Raw genomic sequence first — 20,791 nt, 5'->3', positions numbered from 1 at the left:
AAACATCCATTCTAAGATGTAGATCAGCTACTGCCTATATATGTATGCACACACTAATGTGTGTGTATGTGTGTGCGTGCACGCCTACACTGCTATGGGAGATTGAATTCAGGGCCTGAACACTGACTCTTAGCTTTCCTACTCAAGGCTAGCTAGCACTTTACCACTGAGCCACAGCTCCATATCCAACATTTTGGTGGTTAGGTGGAGATAAGAGTCACACAGACTTTCTTGACCTGATTTTGAACCTTGATCCTCAGATTTCAGTCCCCTGAGTAGCTAAAATTACAGGTACAAGTCACCAGCAATCTGCTTTTTCCTCTTTCTTTCTTCCTCTCCTTTCTCTGTCTCTCCCACTCACTCTCTCTTTCTTTCTTTCTTCTTTGTGATACTGGTTTGTTTTTTAATTTTTAATTTTATTTTTTCAGTCGTGGGCCTTGAACTCTGGGTCTGGGCACTGTCCCTCAGCTCTTCGGCTCAGGGCAAGCACTCTACCACTTGAGCCACAGTGCCACTTCCAGTTTTCTGGTGTTTAATTGGAGATAAGAGTCTCACGGATTTTCCTGTCCCAGTTGGCTCTGAACTGTGATCCTCAGATCTCAGTCTCCTGAATAGCTAGGATTACAGGCGTGAGCCACTGGTGCCTGGCTAATTTTCTTTTTTTTTACAGAGCGAATTATATTACTTTTTAAATTTGAGACAAAAGAGACAATCCATAGTAACAGAAATCATACCAATGATTTTTTTGGAATCGTAAAAAAGTCGAGCTTGACTGGACAGTTGGCTACATAGGTGTAAACATTTATGTGATACTGGGTTTTGAACTCAGGGTTTGGGGGGGGGGTTGTTTTGTTTTGTTTTTTTGTGGTCCAGTCGTGGGGCCTGAACTCTGGCCTGGGCGCTGTCCCTCAGCTCTTCAGCTCAAGGCTAGCGCTCTACCACTTGAGCCATAGCACCACTTCTGGCTTTTTCTTTTTGCTTATGTGGTGCTGAGGAATCGAACCCAGGACCTTTGGCATGCAAGGCAAGCGCTCTACTACTGAGCTACCTTCCCAGCCCTGAACTCAGGGTTTTATGCTTGCTACACAGGTGCCCTACCACTGGAACCATGCCTCCAGCCCTCATTGATTTAATTGTTCAAAGGAGGTGTGGGCTGGGAGGCTGAGGTTTACCAGTCTCCTGACCACAGTCTCCTCTGCCTACCCAGTCTGGAGCTTCCACAGCCACCAAAAGCACTCCACACAGCTGGTGATGTACTTCAGCACACCACCCAACTTCTGAGGTCTGTAGAGGGCAACTGGTCAACCCAAGACCACCAGCCAACACTCAGGCCTTGTCTTTATGCAATCATTAAAAGAACTCTGGACTTGGAGTCATCCCCCTTACAGAAGGGGGATGTAAACTCCGGTTTGGGCAGAGGACAAGCAACGTCCCCCGAGTCTCTGTTTCCTCAACCATATACTGGAGCTGTTAAGGGAACTAGAGACTATGCTGTTGCTCAGCACTGCCCCAGCACTGCTCTGGAAGTGCTTGATAGGTGTCTAAATTACCACTCATAACAGCAAAAGGATCATGGAAGAGCAAGGGGCTTCTCTGGGCAGAACGGGGGAGAGGGTCCATCCTGGGCTGGGTCTACTTCAGCCCTCTGAGATATAGAAGCTGGGAGACCCACTCACTTCATACCTGTCCAGTGGGAGGGGACACATGAGCAGCGCCACCACAACCTCTGTCATGAAGGAGCTGGCCAGGAGGGACACAGGCAGCAGGGCCACCTCACGGGCCCGTGGCTCCTGAATGAAACTCAGCTGGGTATAGATGCCCTGCATGATTTCTGGGATCTGGAGGCAGCAGGAGAGACAGAAGAGAGACCCACTGTAGAAACAAGAGAGGCATGGGAGAGCAGGAAGTTGAGAGAAAGAAAGGGGGATATTATATAACAGTAACCTTTCTGTACATCACCTTTATAATAACAATTAAAAAATGTTTTAAAGAAGGGGGATGATACAAGACAGACAGGAAGGATGAGAGAGGAGATGGGAACATAGTACAAGAGAAAGGGAGGGGCACCGAGGGGACTGCTGCTCCCCTGGGGTGAGCCAATGCCCTTCATGTCCCCCCCAGTTCTAAGTGTCTTGTACCCTCCATGCCACCCAGCTCAAGCGATGAGCAAGTCCCCGGGAGGAGGGAGTCCCCAGGCCCTTGGAGGCCTTACCACCTCTAACACTCTGTGGCGGTACCACTCCAGCACCGAGCTCAGCGTGACCTCCGACGCCAGCTGCATCATCTCTCCAGAATCTTTCCCCCCAGTCTCGGAGCCGCCCTTCAGCCCTTCCAGGGCAGTCAGCAGCAGGTCCTTGACCTGCTGGGGCCCCAGGAAGTCTCCAAACTCCTGAAACAAAGGCACAAGAGGTCCTGACACTGATGAGCAGACCTGGACCCTCAAATAAAGGCACCAATACCTGAATAGCTCGTGACTGGCATGTGGTAAGCCACACATTCTGCCAATCAGTGAAGGTTAGAGCCTAGGGGCGGGGGAGGGGGTCGGTGATACAGGAAAAGAAGCAGCGCCTGATGCAGCCAATGCTTATAGCCATAGCTTCTCAGGAGGCTGAGGCAAGAGGATCACTTGAGCCCAGGAGTTTGAGACCAGCCTGGGCAACGTAGTGAGCTTCCATCTCGAAAAAAGAAAACGGCAGGGGCAACATGGTCCCTGAACCCAGAAATGCATGGGGAGAAGTCATGGGCCACAAGCTAGGGCACAGGGGAGGGGAGAAGGGCACAGGGCTGGTGGGCGTTGTCAGTCACCGCAATGACACGGAGAATGTTCTGGCACGGGCTGACAGGGTTGTAGGGCCCGAGGAAGCGCTTGTTGCTCTCATACAGTTCCATCTTGTTGGTATCTTCCTTGTCTCTGGATCCTGCAGAAAAAAGCTGTTTGGTGTGGCCAGACCAGATGCTTTCATTAAACACAGATTCAGAAGTATTCAAATCCAACATTGCAGCCAGGCACTGGCAGCTCATGCCTGTAGTCCTAGCTACTCAGGTGGCTGAAATCTTAGGATCAAGGTTTGAGGCCAGCCTGGGCAAGAAAATCCATGAAACTCTTATCTCTAATTAGTCTGGAAGTGGAGCTGTGACTCAAGTAGTAGAGTACCCCTTCCCCAGCATCCAGATACCCTTCTCCTGCTCCTTCCCCAATGGGAGGCAACAAGTATTCGGGATCTCTAAGCCCTAGGTAGAGTCCCTCACTTTTGAACTTCGTATAAATGGACTCTATCATGCCATCCTCCAATTTGGGTTCTTTTCACTCATAGGTGGGATTCACGAATCCTGAAGCATATAACACAAGTTCTGCTGTTTACTCTCAGTGCTATCCTTCTGGAAATGAGCCAGTCCCTCATCTGGCCCTTTCCCCACTGATTCCCTTTCCAGTCAGCTGAGTTCTTGGTGGGGAGCAGGGAAGGGAGGAGGATTGTAAAGTGTTCAAGGTGGTACTCATGACATTCCCATGGTATAAGCACACCTGTGTACATACCTGTCTACTTTGGATGCTCATCTGGGCTGGTCCCAGCTCTGCACATTCTCCACATGTCTGCTGGTAAATGTATCAACCTATCTACTAATCCAGGCCTGGAATGGCTTAGTCACAGGTAAGTGTAGATTCAACTTCCAGAGATATTGATGAACACTGGAAGCATGGCTCAAGTGGTGGAGCACAGGGCCCTGAGTTCAAAGCCCATTAACCCTCCCCCCCCCCCGCAACCCTGGACACACACACACACACACACACACACACACACACACACACACACACACACCCCACAGATACTGTTGGGCTATTTTCTACCTGGAGTAGGGGTAGGGTACCAAACTTGTTCTCTCTAGCAACAGTGTATGAGAGTTTCTGTTGTGCTAGGACTCACCAGTATATGGTTTAGCTATTTCATTTTGTCATTCTGGAGGCAAATTTTTATACTTTTTTTTTTTCTCTCGCAGTGCTAGGGATGGTACCCAGAGCCTATCACATGCTAGGCAAGTGGTCTACTACCGAATTCCATTTCAAGAGCAATACTTGGCTTTTTTGATTTGGTTTGGTTTGTTTTTTATTTATTCAGACAAAGTCTCATTACTAAAGTCTCATTATTAAAGGCTAAAATTTGTAATCATCAGCATCTGCTTCCTGAGTGCTAGAATTTTAGGCCTATGCTATTACACCTAGCAATACTTCTTTTTTTTTTTTTTGCCTGTCCTGGGGCTTGAGTTCAGGGCTTGGATGTTGTCCCTGAGCCTCTTTGTGCTCAAGGCTAACACTCTACCATTTGAACCACAGTGCCACTTATAGTTATTTTCTGAGTAGTTTATTGGAGATAATAGTCTTGGGATGCCAGGCGCTGGTGTCTCACGCCTGTAATCCTAGCTACTCAGAGGCTGAGATCTGAAGATTGCAGTTCAAAGCCAGCCTAGGCGGAAAAGTCTGTGAGATTCTTGTTTTTTGTTTTATTTTTGGGGGGTCCAGTCGTGGGGCCTGAACTCTGGGCCTGGGCGCTGTCCCTCAGCTCTTCAGCTCTAGGCAAGCCCTCTACCACTTGAGCCACAGCACCACTTCTGGCTTTTTTCTTTTTGCTTATGTGGTGCTGGGAATCGAACCCAGGGCCTCAGGCATGCAGGGCAAGAGCCCTTACCACTGAGCCACCTTCCCAGCCCTGTGAGATTCTTATCTCCAAGAAATCTCTAGAAAACCGGAAGTGGTGCTGTAGCTCAAGCGGTAGAGCACTCACCTTGAGCTAAAGAGCTGAAGGACAGCGCCCAAGCCCAGAGTTCAAGCCCCACAACCAAAAAAAAAGTCGAGGAGGGGGAGGGGGAGGGAAAGAGAGGGGAAAATGAGGGAAGGGATAACAAGTTAGACAAGAAATGTAATCACTATCTATCTTATGTAACTGTGAGCCCTCTGCACATTTCCTTGACAATAATTTTTTTTTTTTTAAGTCTCATAGTGTGAGCCACTGGCGCCAGGCACGGACAATACTTTAAAAAATTATAACCTCCAGCCGGGTGCCAGTGGTACATGCCTGTAATCCTAGCCACTCAGAAAGCTGAGATCTGAGAATCATGGTTCAAAGTCAGCCTGGGCAGGAACATCTATGAGACTCTTATCTCTAATTAACCGGAAGCGGTGCTGTGGCTCAAGTGGTAGAGCATTAGCCTTGAGCTGAAGAGCTCAGGGACAGCATCCAGGCCCAGAGTTCAAGCCGCACGACTGAAAAAAAAAAAAAATTGTGGGGCTGGGAAGGTAGCTCAGTGGTAGAGCGCTTGCCTTGCATGCATGAGGCCCTGGGTTCAATTCCTCAGCACCACATAAGAAAAAAGAAAAAAGCCAGAAGTGGCGCTGTGGCTCAAGTGGTAGAGCGCTAGCCTTGAGCTGAAGAGCTGAGGGACAGCGCCCAGGCCCAGAGTTCAGGCCCCATGACTGGACCCACCCCCCCCCCAAAAAAAAATTGTAACCTCCCTAATTCTGTGAGCAATCCCAATCTCTTCTTCTGCTTTTTTATCCACTTAGGTTTTTTGTTTTTTGTTTTTTTATTATCACCGGACTCTACTATATCATTATTTTTGGCCATTGTCTGTTTCCTAGCAACAAGAAGTTAAACACACTGAGGAAGGATTATTCAATGAATCTCTTTTCCACTGTTGAGTCCCCAGAGCCTAAAATAGTACCTGGCAAAATGGCTCCATATTTTCTGTTGAAATAAACATGTTTTAGGCACAGTCCCAGATCCCTTACTGTGATCAGGCCTGGATCCCTATCAAAGGTATGTAAGACATGGATACAAGAAAGAACCCCTGAGGGCTGGGAAGGTGGCTCAGTGGTAGAGTGCTTGCCTAGCATACATGAAGCCCTGGGTTCAATTCCTCAGTACCACATAAATAGAAAAAGCCAGAAGTGGTGCTATGGCTTCAGTGAGAGAGTGCTAGCCTTGAACAAAAGAAGCTCAGGGACAGTGCTCAGGACCTGAGTTCAAGCCCCAGGACTGACAAAAAAAAAGAACCCCTGAAGCTGAATGATGACCCAGACCATCTCTGCTGTTGGTAAAAGAAGGGTCTAGGCTCTGCAATCAGGCAGACCCAGCCCCAAGTCCTCACTTTGCTGCTGTCTCCACATATGTGGTTGGACAACCCAACTGTTCAAGAGCCTAGCAGTGAGAATTTGGCTTAGGGCTCCCAAACAGAACACAGTACACCAGTTACATTTGAAATTCAGATAAATATATATTCATATATATATATATATATATATATATGAGACAATGCACTAAAATTGTTTATCTGAAATTCAAATGTAGCTGGGCGGCCTGTATTTTTAGCTAAATCTGGCAACCTTAATTTAGCCAATCCTATTCCTGGACCTAGGGCTGATCATTAATGTGACTAAGCCTTCACTTGTCATTTGGGGAGCATGAATAGCTTCTGGTCAGTGGGAGAAATCTAATCTTTGTCCCAGATGCTGGAGATCAAGAAAAGCAGGGGGACCAGACAGACTTCAGAAGGTTAGAGGGATGGGAAAGATAAATACTCTGACATGACTGACATGAGCTGAAAAGAAGAACCCATCTCATTTAATATTTCAAAACTTTGTAGATTATATCCTAGGGACCCCTCTCCTTTTTTTTTTTTTAACAGATGAGGAAATCTAGGTGAGGCAAAGTGTTTGCTGAGCTTACACAGTGGGGCTAGGTCAAGGCCTGGTCTTGTAGGCAAGCCACTCTGCCACTGGTGCCAGGGGAGAGTGAACCAGGTTGTTGGCAGAGTTGGGACTACAGAGAAAGAAGAGAGCCAATATTGTATCCCTCCGGGTGCCTGTCTCAGCACACTGTTGTCAGTGGCTCCCTGAAACCAGATCTCAAGACATTTCTCTCACCTGAGGGCTTGAGCCATGGATTCTAATATCAGACCTGTTTTCTTTGTTTCTTTCATAGATATTCACTGAGTGCCCTCGAGGGTCACACCCAGGGCTAGACACTGGGAACTCAGTGGTGACTGAGACAATCCTGCCTTCTCTTCGTGGGGAAGATTGGCAAGAGAACAAGGCATGAAGTTGTGGGCATATTAATTTGACAGTCATAGATGAAGGTTTGGCGGGATGAGGGAAAGTTCAAATACAAAGACTGTGGCCACGTGAATAGGTCTATTTGCAGCTCTGCTTCGGTAGGGACAAAGACTTCCTACCAGTTTCTGGTCCTCACCTGGCCTGTGATGCCTTCTGACCACCTCGCCCACCCTCCCCACCCCACCCCCAGCCGCACAGCTGGCAGGGCTTACGTTTCTGGAGCTCCAGAATAGTGTAGAGGATGGTGATGCCATCCAGCGCCTCCCGGCCAATCTCCTCCTCGGGGTCCCCAATGCGGAGAAGGAGCCTCCCCAGCAGCAGACCCAGAGCGGGGAAGCTCGAGGACATCTGTGTGTGTCAATCCCAGGGAGACAGTGTCCAAAGGGAACAGAGCTAGTGGGCTCCCCTAACATCTGACCCTGACCCTCAGACCCAGGAAGACCCCCCCCCCCTTACCCGGGCGTCCATCCTTCCCAGAGACACTTACAAAGAAAGGCAGTGTCAGAAGTGTGTGGTTCAGTACAGAGACATTGCTGTTCACAGCCCGAGCTCGCTCATGGGCCTTTCCAGAGTTCATCCAGGGCCCCAGAGGCTGCAGGGACAAGGGAGAGACTAGCAAGAGTGGGATGCCAACCTTTAGCTTCCAGATGGACAAGCCAGCTTCACTAATCTGCGGAAGCTGCTAGAAGGGGCATGAAGGCAACTTGCCACAGCCTTCCTCCTCTTGTCCAGGCTCAGGAGAGATGAGAATTGGACTCAGGGACTGGAGGGAGGGAGGTCATTGAGGAAAGATGAAAGGTAAGGGAGAGTCATGAGGACAGAAAGTCAAAGACAAGAAAAGATTTTTTAAAAAATGGGACAACAGCAGTAGCAGCATGGAGAAGCTCTATATGGGGGCAGGGCAAAGGAGAGGAAAGGAACAGGAGCCCAGAGCAGGTCCTGTAAGAGAAAGGGAGACAGATGCTGGTTTGGGATCCTGAAGTCAAATCATTCCTGAGTCTGGCACTCCACTGCGCTGAGCCAGCATCCCTTTCCCTCTGCCCTTCCTCCCATCCCTCCCCTCCTCCCTCCCTGCACCTCCAAGATACTCTTCAGCCCAGCAGGAGTGGGGTCTTCAATAAAGAGGGCAATGAGCAGTGTCTGCAGGGCATCCAGGGTCTGATGGTAGAGTGTCTGTGGACAGGAAGGAGGAAGACCGAGCTGTTAGGGCCCCTAGAACAACTGCCAGCCTTCCAGGCACCCCCTGACACGGGTCAGAAGAGGGTATTTATAGCCATAAAGAGATGCTCTCTGGCCCCTACCTCTAAGTATCACATGTTGTCTGTTATTAAGTTAAATTACTTCCCCTCTGTGGGTCAAGAGTGTCCCCATTAACAAATTGGTGATTGGTGACCCTGTGCTTTCTAGGGACAGTGGAAACAGAAACCCAGCATTTACCATATCTGCTATGGACCAGGAGAATGAAAGGCCATTTGCTTATGACCATGTCACTTTGTCCTCCAATTGTTTTTCTCATTTTACAGATTCAGAGACAATGACCAAGGCCGCACAGCAAAAGGAACTTCCAAGTTGTGAAGAATGAGAGTATGAACCAGTGGCTGTGCTTTAAATATTCAGGAGGCTGAGAGCTGAGGATTGTAGTTCAAAGCCAGCATGGGCAGGAAAATCCATGAGACTATTTATCTCCAATTAACCACCAAAAAGTGGAGCTGTGGTTCAAGTGGTAGGGCACCAGTGAAGAAAAAAGCAAGAAAGAAAGGAAGGAAGGGAGAAAGCAAGAAAGCAAGGAAGAAAGAAAGAAAGAAAGAGAGGGAGAGAAAGAAGGAAGGAAGGAAGGGAAAGAAGAGAGAGAGAGAGGGGGAAGAAGATGAATGGGAAATTCTTTTTTTTTATTGTGAAAATACTGTACAGAGGGGTTACAACTACATGGGCAAGATAATGAGTACATTTCTTATCAAGCATTGTAGTCTCCTCCTTTGTTTCCCCTTCCTATCCCTTCCCATCCTCCCCCCGCCCCCCTATGGGAAATTCTTTAGGACTGTAAGGATAAATGAGGGGAACAACATTGCTTCTAGTGTCTCTGGGGAACTTCTCTAATTCTTTTTCAATCGTTACTTGTAGACCCAAATGGCTTCTCCAGGTTACCTTTAAGGGAGATAGCCCTTAAGTTCCTGCCTGAGTTTCACACCACAGTCTTGCAATTGCTGACACACACAAGGCTAAGCAGTGGGCTTGAGTTCTCTGAGAAGATCGTCTCTTCCTTGCCTTCCTTCTTCCTACTGCAATCCCAAGTCTATCTCCCAGGTGCTCTTTGGCCAAGACTCCTGAGTCTGCATAGTATGGAGCTGGAAGTCCTTTGAGTTGTACCACAACCAACCACCAAGCAAGCCTCATTACCAACTACCTCCTCCTTCCCACCTACTGCAGCCTATTGCTGGGAAACACTTCCCTCTGCCGGCCAGGCTTGAAACTACAAGAGAGTTGTCTTTCTATCCAGCAAGGAATCTTGCCTTTCCTTTGGATCTTCTCTCAGGGCACCAGTCCCAGAATCCAGAGGCCTGATTGTGTCCATGTACTACGACCCCAATCACTCTCCATCTTGTTGCCCCAAACTCTTGTTTATCCTCCTGGGCTCTAGCCACACTTGCCTTCCGTGTGTGTGTGTGTGTGTGTGTGTGTGTGTGTGTGTGTGTGTGTGTGTGTGTGTGTGTGTGTGTGTGTGTGTGTGTGTGTGTGTGTGTGTGTGTGTGTGTGTGTGTGTGTGTGTCCTGGGGCTTGAACACCCAGCCTGGGTGCTATCCCTGAGCTTTTTTTGCTCTTTTTTGCCAAGTTTTTGTGGCTCTACCACCTGATCCACAGTTCCATTTCAGCTTTTTGCTAGTCAATTGGAGATGAGAGTCTCACAAGTAGGGCGCTGGTAGCTCACACCTGTAATCCTAGCTACTCAGGAGGCTGAGATCTAAAGATTGCAATTCAAAGCCTACCTGGGAAGGAAAGTCCATGGGACTCTTGTCTCCAATTAACCACTAGAAAACTGGAAGTGGTGCTACGGCTCAAAGTGGTAGAGCTCTACACTTGAGCAGAAAAACTCAAGGACAGTGCCCAGGCCCCGAGTTCAAGCCCCATGACAGACATTTTTTAAAAAGAGCCTCATAGACTTTTCTGCGTGCTCTGGCTTCACATCTTGAGCCTTAGATCTCAGCCTCCTGAGTAGCTAGGATTACTGGTGTGAGCTAGTGGCACCTTCCCAGCCCTGCCTTCTTGGTATTCTTGCAGTCATTGTTTTGCCCACTGGCTTCCCACAGGCTGTTCGTTTTGCCTCAAATGCTCATCCATCTGTCACCTTCTTTATTACCTAGCTCTTCTTTACATTCTTGACTCTAGAATCACAGCTCTTGGCCCTGCCTAGGCCATGCTTCCATTGCAGGCTCTTTATAGCACCAAACGCTGCCTGCTTACAGCACTGACCACTGGTACAGTTCTGCATTTATCTGAACATCTTCTGATAACATTGGTCTCCCCCATCCTTAGCCACACTTGGAAAGCTACCAGTGTGAGTCTAGTATGGAAATACACTTAGCTAATTATTTGCTAATAAGACACCCACCTTAAACCACCTACCTTACCCAGCCTCCTTCCTCATCTTATACCAAGGGTTCCCTCTGCCAGCTCCTCCCCAGATAACCCCATAGAGTTTTGAAGATGTTTGCCTGAGGCCCTTGAGGCTGAGCTCCCTGCCTCCAACCTCCAGTCTTTCTCTTTTATGGCCCTTCCTCTTTCCTGATAGAGGAAATAGGATGGCCAGGCCTGAGGACCCACCAGGAGGGCTCCACTTACCTGGATGGCCTCTGCCTTGGCCTCATCTTTCTCCTGCATAGCCTGCACAGAAGGCAGTGAGAACACACTCTGCACACACGTGTTCACCAACTCTACTCGCTCACGCACACTCAGGTTAGGCTTGGTGTGACTAGGAAGAGACAGAAAGCAAAGCATGGAGGGAGGGAGGGACCAAGGATGCAGGGCAGCGAGAGGGCACCTGGGATGAGCCCTGGGGAAGACTGAGGTTAGATCTACAAAAGATGAGGTGGGATGGGACTGACTAGAAGGGTTTGTGCAGGGGGAGTGGGCAAAGAATGGGGTAGAGGAGAGGCCCAGAAGAGAAAGGGGCACCTGGAGGGAAAGGGGGAGGAACTGGGACAGGGAGGGAGCTGTGGACACCTCAGCTGGGTCAGAGTCTCCATGGCCTGCCGCCGGGTGGAGCTGGAGAGGGAATCCAGTGGCTCCTCCTGGATCTGCCTCTAGACAAGGGGCGTGGAAAGGCCAATGAGGAGGAGGGAAGAGCCAGGATTGCCCTCCTCACTGGCCCCAGCTCTTTATCCTAGGTAGAACTCCTCCACTGATACAGGCCAGAGAACCAGCTCACTGCAATGCCATCCTATACCCCCAGTTCAAAGCCAACCAAAATACCCCATGCCCTAACCTATGTGCCCCATGTGGAGAGCTCTCTCTTTCTTTCTTTTCTTTTCTTTTCTTTTCTTTTCTTTTCTTTTCTTTCTTTTCTTTCTTTCTTTCTTTCTTTCTTTCTTTCTTTCTTTCTTTCTTTCTTTCTTTCTTTCTTTCTTTCTTTCTTTCTTTCTGGGCACTGTCCCTCAGCTCTTCAGCTCAAGGCGAGCGCTCTACCACTTGAGCTACAGTGCCACTACCGGTTTTCTGGTGGTTTATTGGAGATAGGAGTCTCACAGTCTCTCCTGCCCGGGCTGGCTTTGAACCGAGATCCTCAGATCTCAGCCTCCTGAGTAGCTAAGATTACAGGTGTGAGCCACCAGTGCCCGGCTTTCTTTCTTTCTTTCTGTCAGTCATAGGCTTGAACTCTGGGCCTGGGCACTGTCCCTCAGCTCTTCAGCTCAAGGCTAATGCTCTCCCACTTGAGCCACAGTGCCACTTCCGGTTTTTGGAGTGGTTTATTGGAGATAAGAGTCTCACAGAGTTTCCTGTCCAGGCTGGCTTTGAACCATGATCCTCAGATCTCAGCCTCCTGAATAGCTAGGATTACAGGAGTGAGCCACCAACACCCAGAAAGAACTGTTCTCATAGCAGCCTTCTGGTGACTGATGTGTTTAAACCACAGAATTGGCCTGAAGCAAGAAACACCATCCCTGGCTCTCAAAAGCTGTCCAGTTGAATGCTTTAAAACACTAATTATTTCTCGCCCTTGATTAAACACTTACACAGAATAGGTGCTCAATTAGTGCTACTTAAACGAAAGTAGGAAGCATAAGGACTTTTCCTCTATATGGGACACCGAGCTACATTGAACTTTGGAAAGTTCAGTGAGTATTGGTGTCCTGCTCATTCTGATGGGTGGCTGAGAAGAGACTGCCCTGAGCAAAATTATCAGGGAACCCTCCAAAGTTGCTTGCCTGGTGTAACGCCGGGACAAAGCCTACAGTCTCCAGCAGCACAGGCTTCCCCACAGACTAAGCTTTGGGTTGTGTCCTTCCATGAGCCAAAGTCACCAAGCATGATCATATCCACTGGTGAGACAAGAAGACAGAGCTTCCCCAGGGGAAATAACTTGCCAAGCTCTCCCCAAGTGGGTGGAAGGCAGAGGTGGAGCTGAGGCTCAGGTCCGGGTGAGCTGCCTCTTATCTTGTCTTCTTCCTGTCTTACTCCACACACTCCCCCCAGTCTCACCAATGAGTGGACTCAGACATTGCCACTCCAGTGGAACCTTATCGGGACCCCAGTGGCTCCCGCACCATCATCTTTTTCACTATCATCTTCTTCTCTTCTTCTTCCAGCAAATCCTGGTTCTTCTGCAGTCTGATAACATCATCCACCTTAGGAGCAACAGAGAATAGAACCACAGGGGGAGAGCCCCTCTGAATCCAACCAGCCAGGAGAGCACCTACCACACCTGCTAACTACCCACTCCAGCAGGTGGGCTCCTCAACCCCTCTCCCCAGCCCCCAGCATTGGCTCAAGAGAAATGACACATTTCTACAACAGGTACTTGGGGTGGGTGAGGATTGGACAAAAGTCTTGGCGGCAGGGTAGGGAGGACGATCCTTGGAGGCCAGCATTTGGAGAAGTATATATGAGAGACTGCAAACCCTTCCTCCTTCTCCAGTTAATGGAAAGGTAGAACAGAAAGGGTTCTGACATCTCAACCTGAAATCCCACCATTAGCAACTCTCTTCCGAGCTTTCTGGTACAGACCAATTCAGGCATTCCACTACTTGAGAGGGAATACATTAACCAATATGGTGGCATAGCAGCATAGGTTAGGGGCTGGACATACCAGAGTCATCGTGTGGCCATCTCTTGTCTCTGGCATCTTCACCAGGCATGAGGTCACATCATCCAAGGCTCCTGCATGTCAACAGTTTCAGTGGGGAGAGAAGGGAGTAAAGGATGGGTGCTTAGGGTGCTATAATCTCCTCCCCCTCCCATCTGGACATCTTCGTCCTCATTCCCCCAACAGCCAAATTAAACTTCATGTTTTTTGGTCCAAGAGCAGGACTTGAACTCACTATCTAATGCTTGTTTTCACTCTTGGCTGGCGCTCTACCACCAAAGCCACTCCTCTAACCTGATGACACTGAGCTTTTAAAAGTGTAAATAAGACATTTAGCCTTTTTCCACCTACTTCTCCCCTTGAAGTGTGCTGTCCCTCTTTGGGCAGTTCACTCTTATTCAGCCACCCACCTCATGCTTTGAAGTGTACTTATGCTTTTCTAATAAGTCCTTCTTTTCTATGATCTTATTCTTCCTGGTTCTCTTTTCTTCTTCCTCCTCTCTCTCTCTCCTCCCCTCTCTCTCCTCCCCTCTCTCTTCTCCCTCCCTCCCTCCCTTCCTCCCTCCCTCCCTCCCTCCCTCCCTCCCTTCCTTCCTTCCTTCCTTCCTTCCTTCCTTCCTTCCTTCCTTCTTGCCTTCCTTCCTTCCTTGCCTTCCTTCCTTCCCTCCTTTCTTTCTTTCGGTGCTTATACTATTTTGAACTTTAGCTTTATTCACTCAATGCTGGTGCTCACTACTTGAGCTGCAGCTCCACATCTGGCTTTTTGGTGGTTAATTGGAGATAAGAAATTTCATGGCTGTATTTGATTTTGGTACTCTGCATCTTATATATACATTTACCTAATTTGGGGAAGGGAAGGGGAATAACAAAATGCTGAAACAAGGACACACAATGACCCATTGCAACAATGAGACTCACAAGACACTCTGTTGGAAATTAACTCTACAACTTCGGGTGGGGGGGGACGAGTGGGGGAGGTGGGCGAGGGAAGGGGTAGTAAGAGAAAAGCAAAGGAAGGGGGGGTAATAATGCTCAACAAGAAATGTACTCAGTACCTTACTCATAACTGTAACCCCTCTGTGGAGCATTTTTACAATAAAATTTTAAAAATTAAAAAAAAAGTTTCATGGACTTTCCTGCCCAGGCTGACTTTGAACCACTATCCTGCTATCCTTAGATATCAGCTTCCTGAGTAGCTAGGCTGCCTATTGCTCTTAACCTAAAACTATGCCAAAGCAGTGGTGCTGTGTGACTACTCAGCATATCGGATTCTGCTGTGAAATCTCAGAGGATATTTGACCATATCTGCAACATTACAGAAAAAGCCACCCGAGACCTGCCTGGCACATTCATTCTGTGCAATAGCTGTGCACATGACATAAAGAAGTGTCCCAAATGGCTCATCCCCGCCCCTCAAATAAAAGATATGAAATAATCAGTTCATGTTCCTTCCCCTGCCTAAAGCCCTTGGGTGGAGCCCCCACATCATCTGTCATAAGGCCTCATCCTTGCCAGTCTACATGGCCACATGGCCACATGGCCACTTCTCCTGCTTTATCCTCTTTGCTCTCCCCTGCCTCCTTGGCTCTGGCCACACAGGCCTCCTTATGGTCCTGGACAAGTTCCCCATCAAGGCCTTGACATGTCATTTTCTTCATCTGGACCATTGCCCTGTTGTTCCCCTAGGGTGCCCTCCCTCAGGTCTCTGTGCCTGCCACTCCTGGCCTTCGTATTACATGAGGGCCCACTGTGTCCTGCTGTGCTATGTTCTGTTCTCTTCTTCCCGTTATAGCCAAAGGCTTATTTGTTACAGAAAGTATCACTCAACTTGCTGTAGGTGAAAGAGCCTCATCTTTCTGGGGATGAGGGCTCCCCACTCCATGCAGGTAGGTGAAAATGAATGCTGCAAGCCCCACTCACACCTCCTCTTTAAATAGGGTGGGTTTGGAGCTCAAGCTTGGCCAATAAGCATATCTCATGCCTCCATGTGCAGTGACTGGCCCAGAGATGGGCACTTAAGGGAGCAGCTCCCAGAAAAGCCCTTTATTTAAGGATATCAAGGTGACATCAAAAGAGAGCCTTTCAAGGTCAAGGTTAGCAGAACCTGGGAGAACTAGGGCTCCACAGTCATCTTGGCTGGAACTGCCAGAGGCTATAGGGAGATAGAGCCAAGAGGAAGTACTGAATACAGCTGGTGCCAAGATCTTGGAGTCTAAATTCCATTCTCTACCAAAACCAGCAAGGCTCCTTGGAGAAATGGTGGATTCCAGGGGAAGTTCAGGATGAGCTGAGACAGCTGATGCCAGAAAACAAAGGACAGAACTCCCTAAAGCAATGAGGTATGTCAAAGGGACACAAAGGTGATTCCACTGGTCAAATTAAGGCAAATATGAGTATGGAGACAAATAACAATAGGTTATAGTCCATTGAATAATTTAGGAAACCACAACAGTGTACTAATATAAATAGATGCATGAGACAATTTGATAAGGAATGAAACACAAAGCACCTTGTGCCACAAGATGTGTATTATAAGGGAGAAATAGTGACTGCACAGCAGAGAATTTCCCTAGCAACCATCTTTCTCAGGTGATCAAAGTGAACATTAGTCAGGGAACAAATAAAAATCACCAGGCACAAGACAAGGTGGCAATGAGCAAAACTCCCATCTTTCTGTGCTATTCCCTGCAAAGGATGCAAGACCCAAAAATCTGCTCATGAGGAAACATCAGATGAGCCCAGACTCAGTCACAGCCTACAAAGCAGCTGGTCTATAACCTTCAAATGCGTCAAGGACATGGAAGTCAGGAAAAGGCTGGGGACTGAGGGAAATAGAACAGACTGGATGGAAAATTACGGGAAGAGATCCTGAACTGGATCCTTTGCTGCAAAGGACATTGCTGGGAAAACAGGTAACATGAGAAATGGGGCTAAGCATTTGATGCTACTTGCTTGTCAATATTAATCTCCTGGCTATGGTTATTACATTTTGTTATTTTTTGCAAGAAATATACTAGAATTCAGATGTGATGGACCACTACTAATTGTCTCCTGATTTAGAAATCAACAGGTTTAGCACTATACTTTTGATTTTTCTCTAAATCATTTTCAATAATCATTCAGACAGTTAGTCAGTTCTTTTTTTTTGGGGGGGGGGGGGTCCAGTCGTGGGGCCTAAACTCTGGGCCTGGGCGCTGTCCCTCAGCTCTTCAGCTCAAGGCTAGCGCTCTACCACTTGAGCCACAGTGCCACTTCTGGCTTTTTTCTTTTTGCTTATGTGGTGCTGAGGAATCGAACCCAGGGCCTCATGCATGCAAGGCATGCGCTCTACCACTAAGCCACCTTCCCAGCCCTTTAGTCAGTTCTTAACATAGAAACACACTGCTCTAGGTGCACTTAGTAAAAGTAAACTAAGATTCCAATGTGGTGGTGCACACCTGTAATCCCCATACTCAGGAAGCTGAGGCAGGAAGATAAAGAGATGGAACCAGATTAGGCTATATAGCAAGACCCAAGACCCTTACCTAAAGAAAATAAGTTTATTGGGGGAGAGGGGCCGGGAGATGGGAAGAGATGGGAAGGGGAAACAAAGGAGGAGGCAACAATGCTGGATAAGAAATGCACTCATTATCTTGCCTATGTAATTGTAACCCCTCTGTACAGTATTTTCACAATAAATAAATTTTTTAAAACAAGAAAATAAGTTTCTCTCTTGATTGGAAGGGAAAGGGAATCACAGAAACAGCAGGACAAAGGATGAATGAATGCAACAATGATACTCACCAGACACTATGTTGGAAATGAACTTTACAATTTGGGAGGTGGGAAGGGGGAGTGGTAAGTGGGAGAAAATGAGGGAGGGGTAACAGTGTTTAAAAAGAAATGTAAGATGGGCAACTCAGGAAGCTGAGGTCTGAGGATCGCAGGAAAGCCCATGAGACTCTTATCTCCAATAAACCACCAGAAAATCAGAAGTGACGCTGTGGCTTAGGTGGTAGAGCACTCTCTTTGAGCTGAAGAGCTGAGGGACAGCGCCCAGGCCCAGAGTTCAAGCTCCACGACAGACGAAAGAATGAAAAAACAAAAGAATGAATGAAAGAAAGAAATAACAAACAAAAGAATGAATGAAAGAAAGAAAGAAAGAAAGAAAGAAAGAAAGAAAGAAAGAAAGAAAGAAAGAAGAGAGAAAAAGGAAAAAAAAAGAGGGGCTGGGAAGGTGGCTCAGTGGTAGAACGCTTGCCTTGCATGCATGAGGCCCTGGGTTTGATTCCTCAGCACTACAAAAACAGAAAAAGCCAGAAGTGGGGCTGATGTTCAAGTGGTAGCGTGCTAACCTTGAGCTGAAGAGCTGAGGGACAGCGCCCAGGCCCAGAGTTCAAGCCCCATGACCGACAAAAAAAAAAAGAAAAAGAAAGAAATGTACTTAGTACCTTACTTATGTAACTATGACCCCTCTGTTCATCACCTTTACAATAAATTTGTAAAAAAAAATAAATAAAGTTTCAGAAAAAAAGACCCCCCCCCAAAAAAAAGAAAGGAAAGGAAGGAAGGAAGGGAAAGAGAAAGGGAGGGAGGGAGGGAATTCCTGCATATAGATAGGACCCCCCCCAGGTCTTTGCCTAGGCAAGAGCCTCAAAGTCTTAACAGAGATAAGCCTTCAACAGAGGTAAACTGAGTCTGCAGCCTAGCCATTGCACTGGCCATGCATTGGGCCTAAGGAACCAGGACTGAAATTTACCAGGAAAAAAAACCCAACAACACATTCATTCTGAAGGGAAGGTGGAGCTGATAGATAGACTTAGATACTTAACCACAGAATAGAAGAATTTTTCCCCCATGGTGTTATGGTTAACGAAATTGAAGCTAGCTCCCTGCTCCCCCCTTCCCCCTACAAATCTGAACAGTGGTCTTCCCAGTCATCCTCACTCCAGTCTCACTCACCCTCTGGGAGGCTGCGGAAGGCCATAGGGCTCTCTCTCTCCCCCGGGGACCCCCTCACTCTCTGGAAACATGGTTCGAATGCTGTTTTGCTCAGAATAATCCTGTTGGGTACTCAGGGTCAGTGTGGAGAGATCACTGATCATGAAGGTGGAGCCCATGCTCACAGTTTCATTGGAGCCCAGGAGTGGGACCATGCATAAAGATGGAGAGTGAGTAGAGTTGGGTCCATGGGAGCTAGAGTGCAGGCTGACACCATCATTGGAGCCAGAAATCATGGCGACAGATGAGGCTTGAATGATAGTCGTGTTCAGATCAGTTGTGGGCTGGCCATTTGAACCCACATTGACGGTGCCCTTGGAGTTTGTGCTCCAGGTTGTACCTAAGACTCCTTTGGAAACGGATCCGGAGATGCTGTGTGACATGGGGATGGTCTGACTGGTCTCTGGGATCAGGGTTCCAGATGAATCAGGAGCTACATTCAGGTTCAGTTTGGAGATATTTCTTGAGCTCCCATGGAGCAGTTGATTGGAACCCTGATCCTGAGAAGTGCTGGAGGCTGGAAGGAGAATCTGCAAGCCCAGCCTGGAGACACAGGGGCCCGGCTCTTCTTTTGATTGGGACCTTACAAATGAGTTTAACTCTGGCCTGGAGGGATTGGAGTTACTCTGGCCCAAACCAAAAATCTTGTTTGAGGCAGAATTGAAGGCCTGCTCAGTGTTTGGCACAGACAGGTTATCCAGGCTCAGACCTGTGTCTTCAGAAGAGCCAGGTTCCAGTACAGGATTTGAGGCTGCATGGAGGGCTCCCTGTGGGTCAAGCTTGGAAGTGTGATTTGAATTCCAGTCCACAGTTTCCATAGGGCAGCAACTGGTCATCTGGAGAGAGGCTGGATCTGAGACTCCATTGTCACAAGGACTGGGGGTGTTATCAGAGTCATGGCCAGGGGCCTCCTCTAAAGCTGGATGAAGGTCTTGAACATGGGCCAATCCAGGACTTGGGATAGGAACCAGGAGTACATCTGGGTTGGGCCCAAGGATGGTACCAGAGCCCAACCCTGGAGCTTCACAGGAGTTGGGAGGTGGTGTCATTGTTGAGTCTTCATGGAGGACAGGACTAGCCTCTGAACTCACAGCCATAACCAGTATGAAGGTCTCTCAATGCCACTGCCTCTTTTAATAGACAACTTTCTTTTGGGCTCTCTGGGGGAGAGAGAGAGAAAGAGAGAGAAAGAACCTGTTAGAAACTTTCTCATCCTTATAGTCTTTATTCTTGGTCTGGGAATGTGACTTAATGGTAGAGTACTTGCCTAGCATGCATGAAGCCCTGAGTTTGATTCCTCAGTACCATATAAACAGAAAAGGCTGGAAGTGATGCTGTGGCTCAAGTGGTAAAGTGATAGCCTTGAGCAAAAGAAGCTCAAGGGGCTGGGAAGGTGGCTTAGTGGTAGAGTGCTAGCCTTGAGGTGAAGAGCTGAGGGACAGTGCCCAGGCCCAGAGTTCAGGCCCCACGACCAGACCCCCCCCCAAGAAAAAGAAGAAGCTGCTCAAGAACAGTGCCCAAGTCCTGAGTTCAAGCCCCAGGACTGGCAAAACAAAACAAAACAAAAAAAGAACCTCTTGGTATGACTTACAATGTCCTTAGTGGCCATTGCAGAGTGATTCACCTTTCTAGTCCCGTCACACCACTCTCCCAGCTCTCTTGGTTTCATCTGCATATAGGGCATTTTCTTGTCTAACCACATCCTGTTTGCCTTTCCTCAACATTCCAAACAAATGCAATGCTCTTGGCTTGGAGCCTCTAATCCTCCTTCACCCCCCACCCAACCTAGCAAACCACTACCCCCCCCATTATTCCCATGATGCACTAAGGGACCCGTCCTTGCTTGAAATGGGTTCTGAGGGTCAAAATTATAGATGTTGCTGGGTACCAGTGGCTCACCTGTAATCCTAGCTACTCAGGAGGCTGAGATCTGAGGATCATGGTTCCAAGCCAGACTGAGCAGGAAAAACTGCAAAATTCTTTTCTCCAATTAACCACCAAAAAGAAGAAAGAGGGGCTGGGAAAGTGGCTCAGTGGTAGAGCCCTTGCCTTGCATGCATGAGGCACTGGGTTTGATTTCTCAGCTGGAAGTGGCGCTGTGGCTCAAGTGGTAGAGCACTAGCCTTGAGGTGAAGAGCTGAGGGACAGTGCCCAGGCCCAGAGTTCAGGCCCACGACTGGACCCAAAAAGAAGAAGAAGGAGGAGGAGGAGGAGGAGGAGGAGGAGGAGGAGGAGGAGGAGGAGGAGGAGGAGGAGGAGGAGGAGGAGGAGGAGGAGGAGGAGGAGGAGGAGGAGGAAAAGAAGAAGAAGAAGAAGAAGGAGGAGGAGGAGGAGGAGGAGGAGGAGGGGGGAGGAGGAGGAGGAGGAGGAGGAGGAGGAGGAGGAGGAGGAGGAAGAAGAAGAAGAAG

At 48.3% G+C, this 20,791-nt stretch overlaps 2 protein-coding genes across 4 annotated transcripts in view; both read right to left on the bottom strand.

Moving 5' to 3' along the window:
- The window catches only part of LOC138803296 (maestro heat-like repeat-containing protein family member 7), a 47,227-nt gene that overhangs the window by 19,483 nt on the left and 6,953 nt on the right, over nucleotides 1–20,791 (bottom strand). The window contains exons 1-11 of one of the 3 annotated variants that reach the window (XM_069987123.1): nucleotides 18,345–18,385; nucleotides 13,407–13,477; nucleotides 12,865–12,945; nucleotides 11,324–11,403; nucleotides 10,943–11,072; nucleotides 8,183–8,278; nucleotides 7,593–7,697; nucleotides 7,318–7,453; nucleotides 2,806–2,918; nucleotides 2,213–2,389; nucleotides 1,684–1,838 (exon numbers count right to left, since the gene is read on the bottom strand). In XM_069987123.1, coding sequence (XP_069843224.1) covers nucleotides 1,684–1,838; nucleotides 2,213–2,389; nucleotides 2,806–2,918; nucleotides 7,318–7,453; nucleotides 7,593–7,697; nucleotides 8,183–8,278; nucleotides 10,943–11,072; nucleotides 11,324–11,403; nucleotides 12,865–12,945; nucleotides 13,407–13,477; nucleotides 18,345–18,369 — 1,169 coding nt within the window. In that variant the 5' untranslated portion in view covers nucleotides 18,370–18,385. Of the gene's footprint in view, nucleotides 1–1,683; nucleotides 1,839–2,212; nucleotides 2,390–2,805; nucleotides 2,919–7,317; nucleotides 7,454–7,592; nucleotides 7,698–8,182; nucleotides 8,279–10,942; nucleotides 11,073–11,323; nucleotides 11,404–12,864; nucleotides 12,946–13,406; nucleotides 13,478–18,344; nucleotides 18,386–20,791 lie in introns of those variants that run through there. The other 2 variants (XM_069987124.1, XM_069987125.1) reach the window with 2 other exon arrangements.
- Nucleotides 18,380–20,791, bottom strand: part of LOC138803500 (maestro heat-like repeat-containing protein family member 7) — a gene marked incomplete at its 3' end in the record, with an annotated part of 9,263 nt that continues 6,851 nt past the window's right edge. The window contains exon 3 of the mRNA XM_069987610.1: nucleotides 18,380–19,543. Within this exon, the coding sequence (XP_069843711.1) occupies nucleotides 18,380–19,480 (1,101 nt within the window). The remainder of the gene's footprint in view (nucleotides 19,544–20,791) is intronic.

Source organism: Dipodomys merriami, unplaced genomic scaffold (genome assembly GCF_024711535.1).
Source record: "Dipodomys merriami isolate MVZ:Mamm:240054 unplaced genomic scaffold, mDipMer1.0.p SCAF_34, whole genome shotgun sequence".
NCBI classification, from domain to species: domain Eukaryota; kingdom Metazoa; phylum Chordata; class Mammalia; order Rodentia; family Heteromyidae; genus Dipodomys; species Dipodomys merriami.
This window is presented reverse-complemented; position numbering and strand designations above follow the sequence as displayed.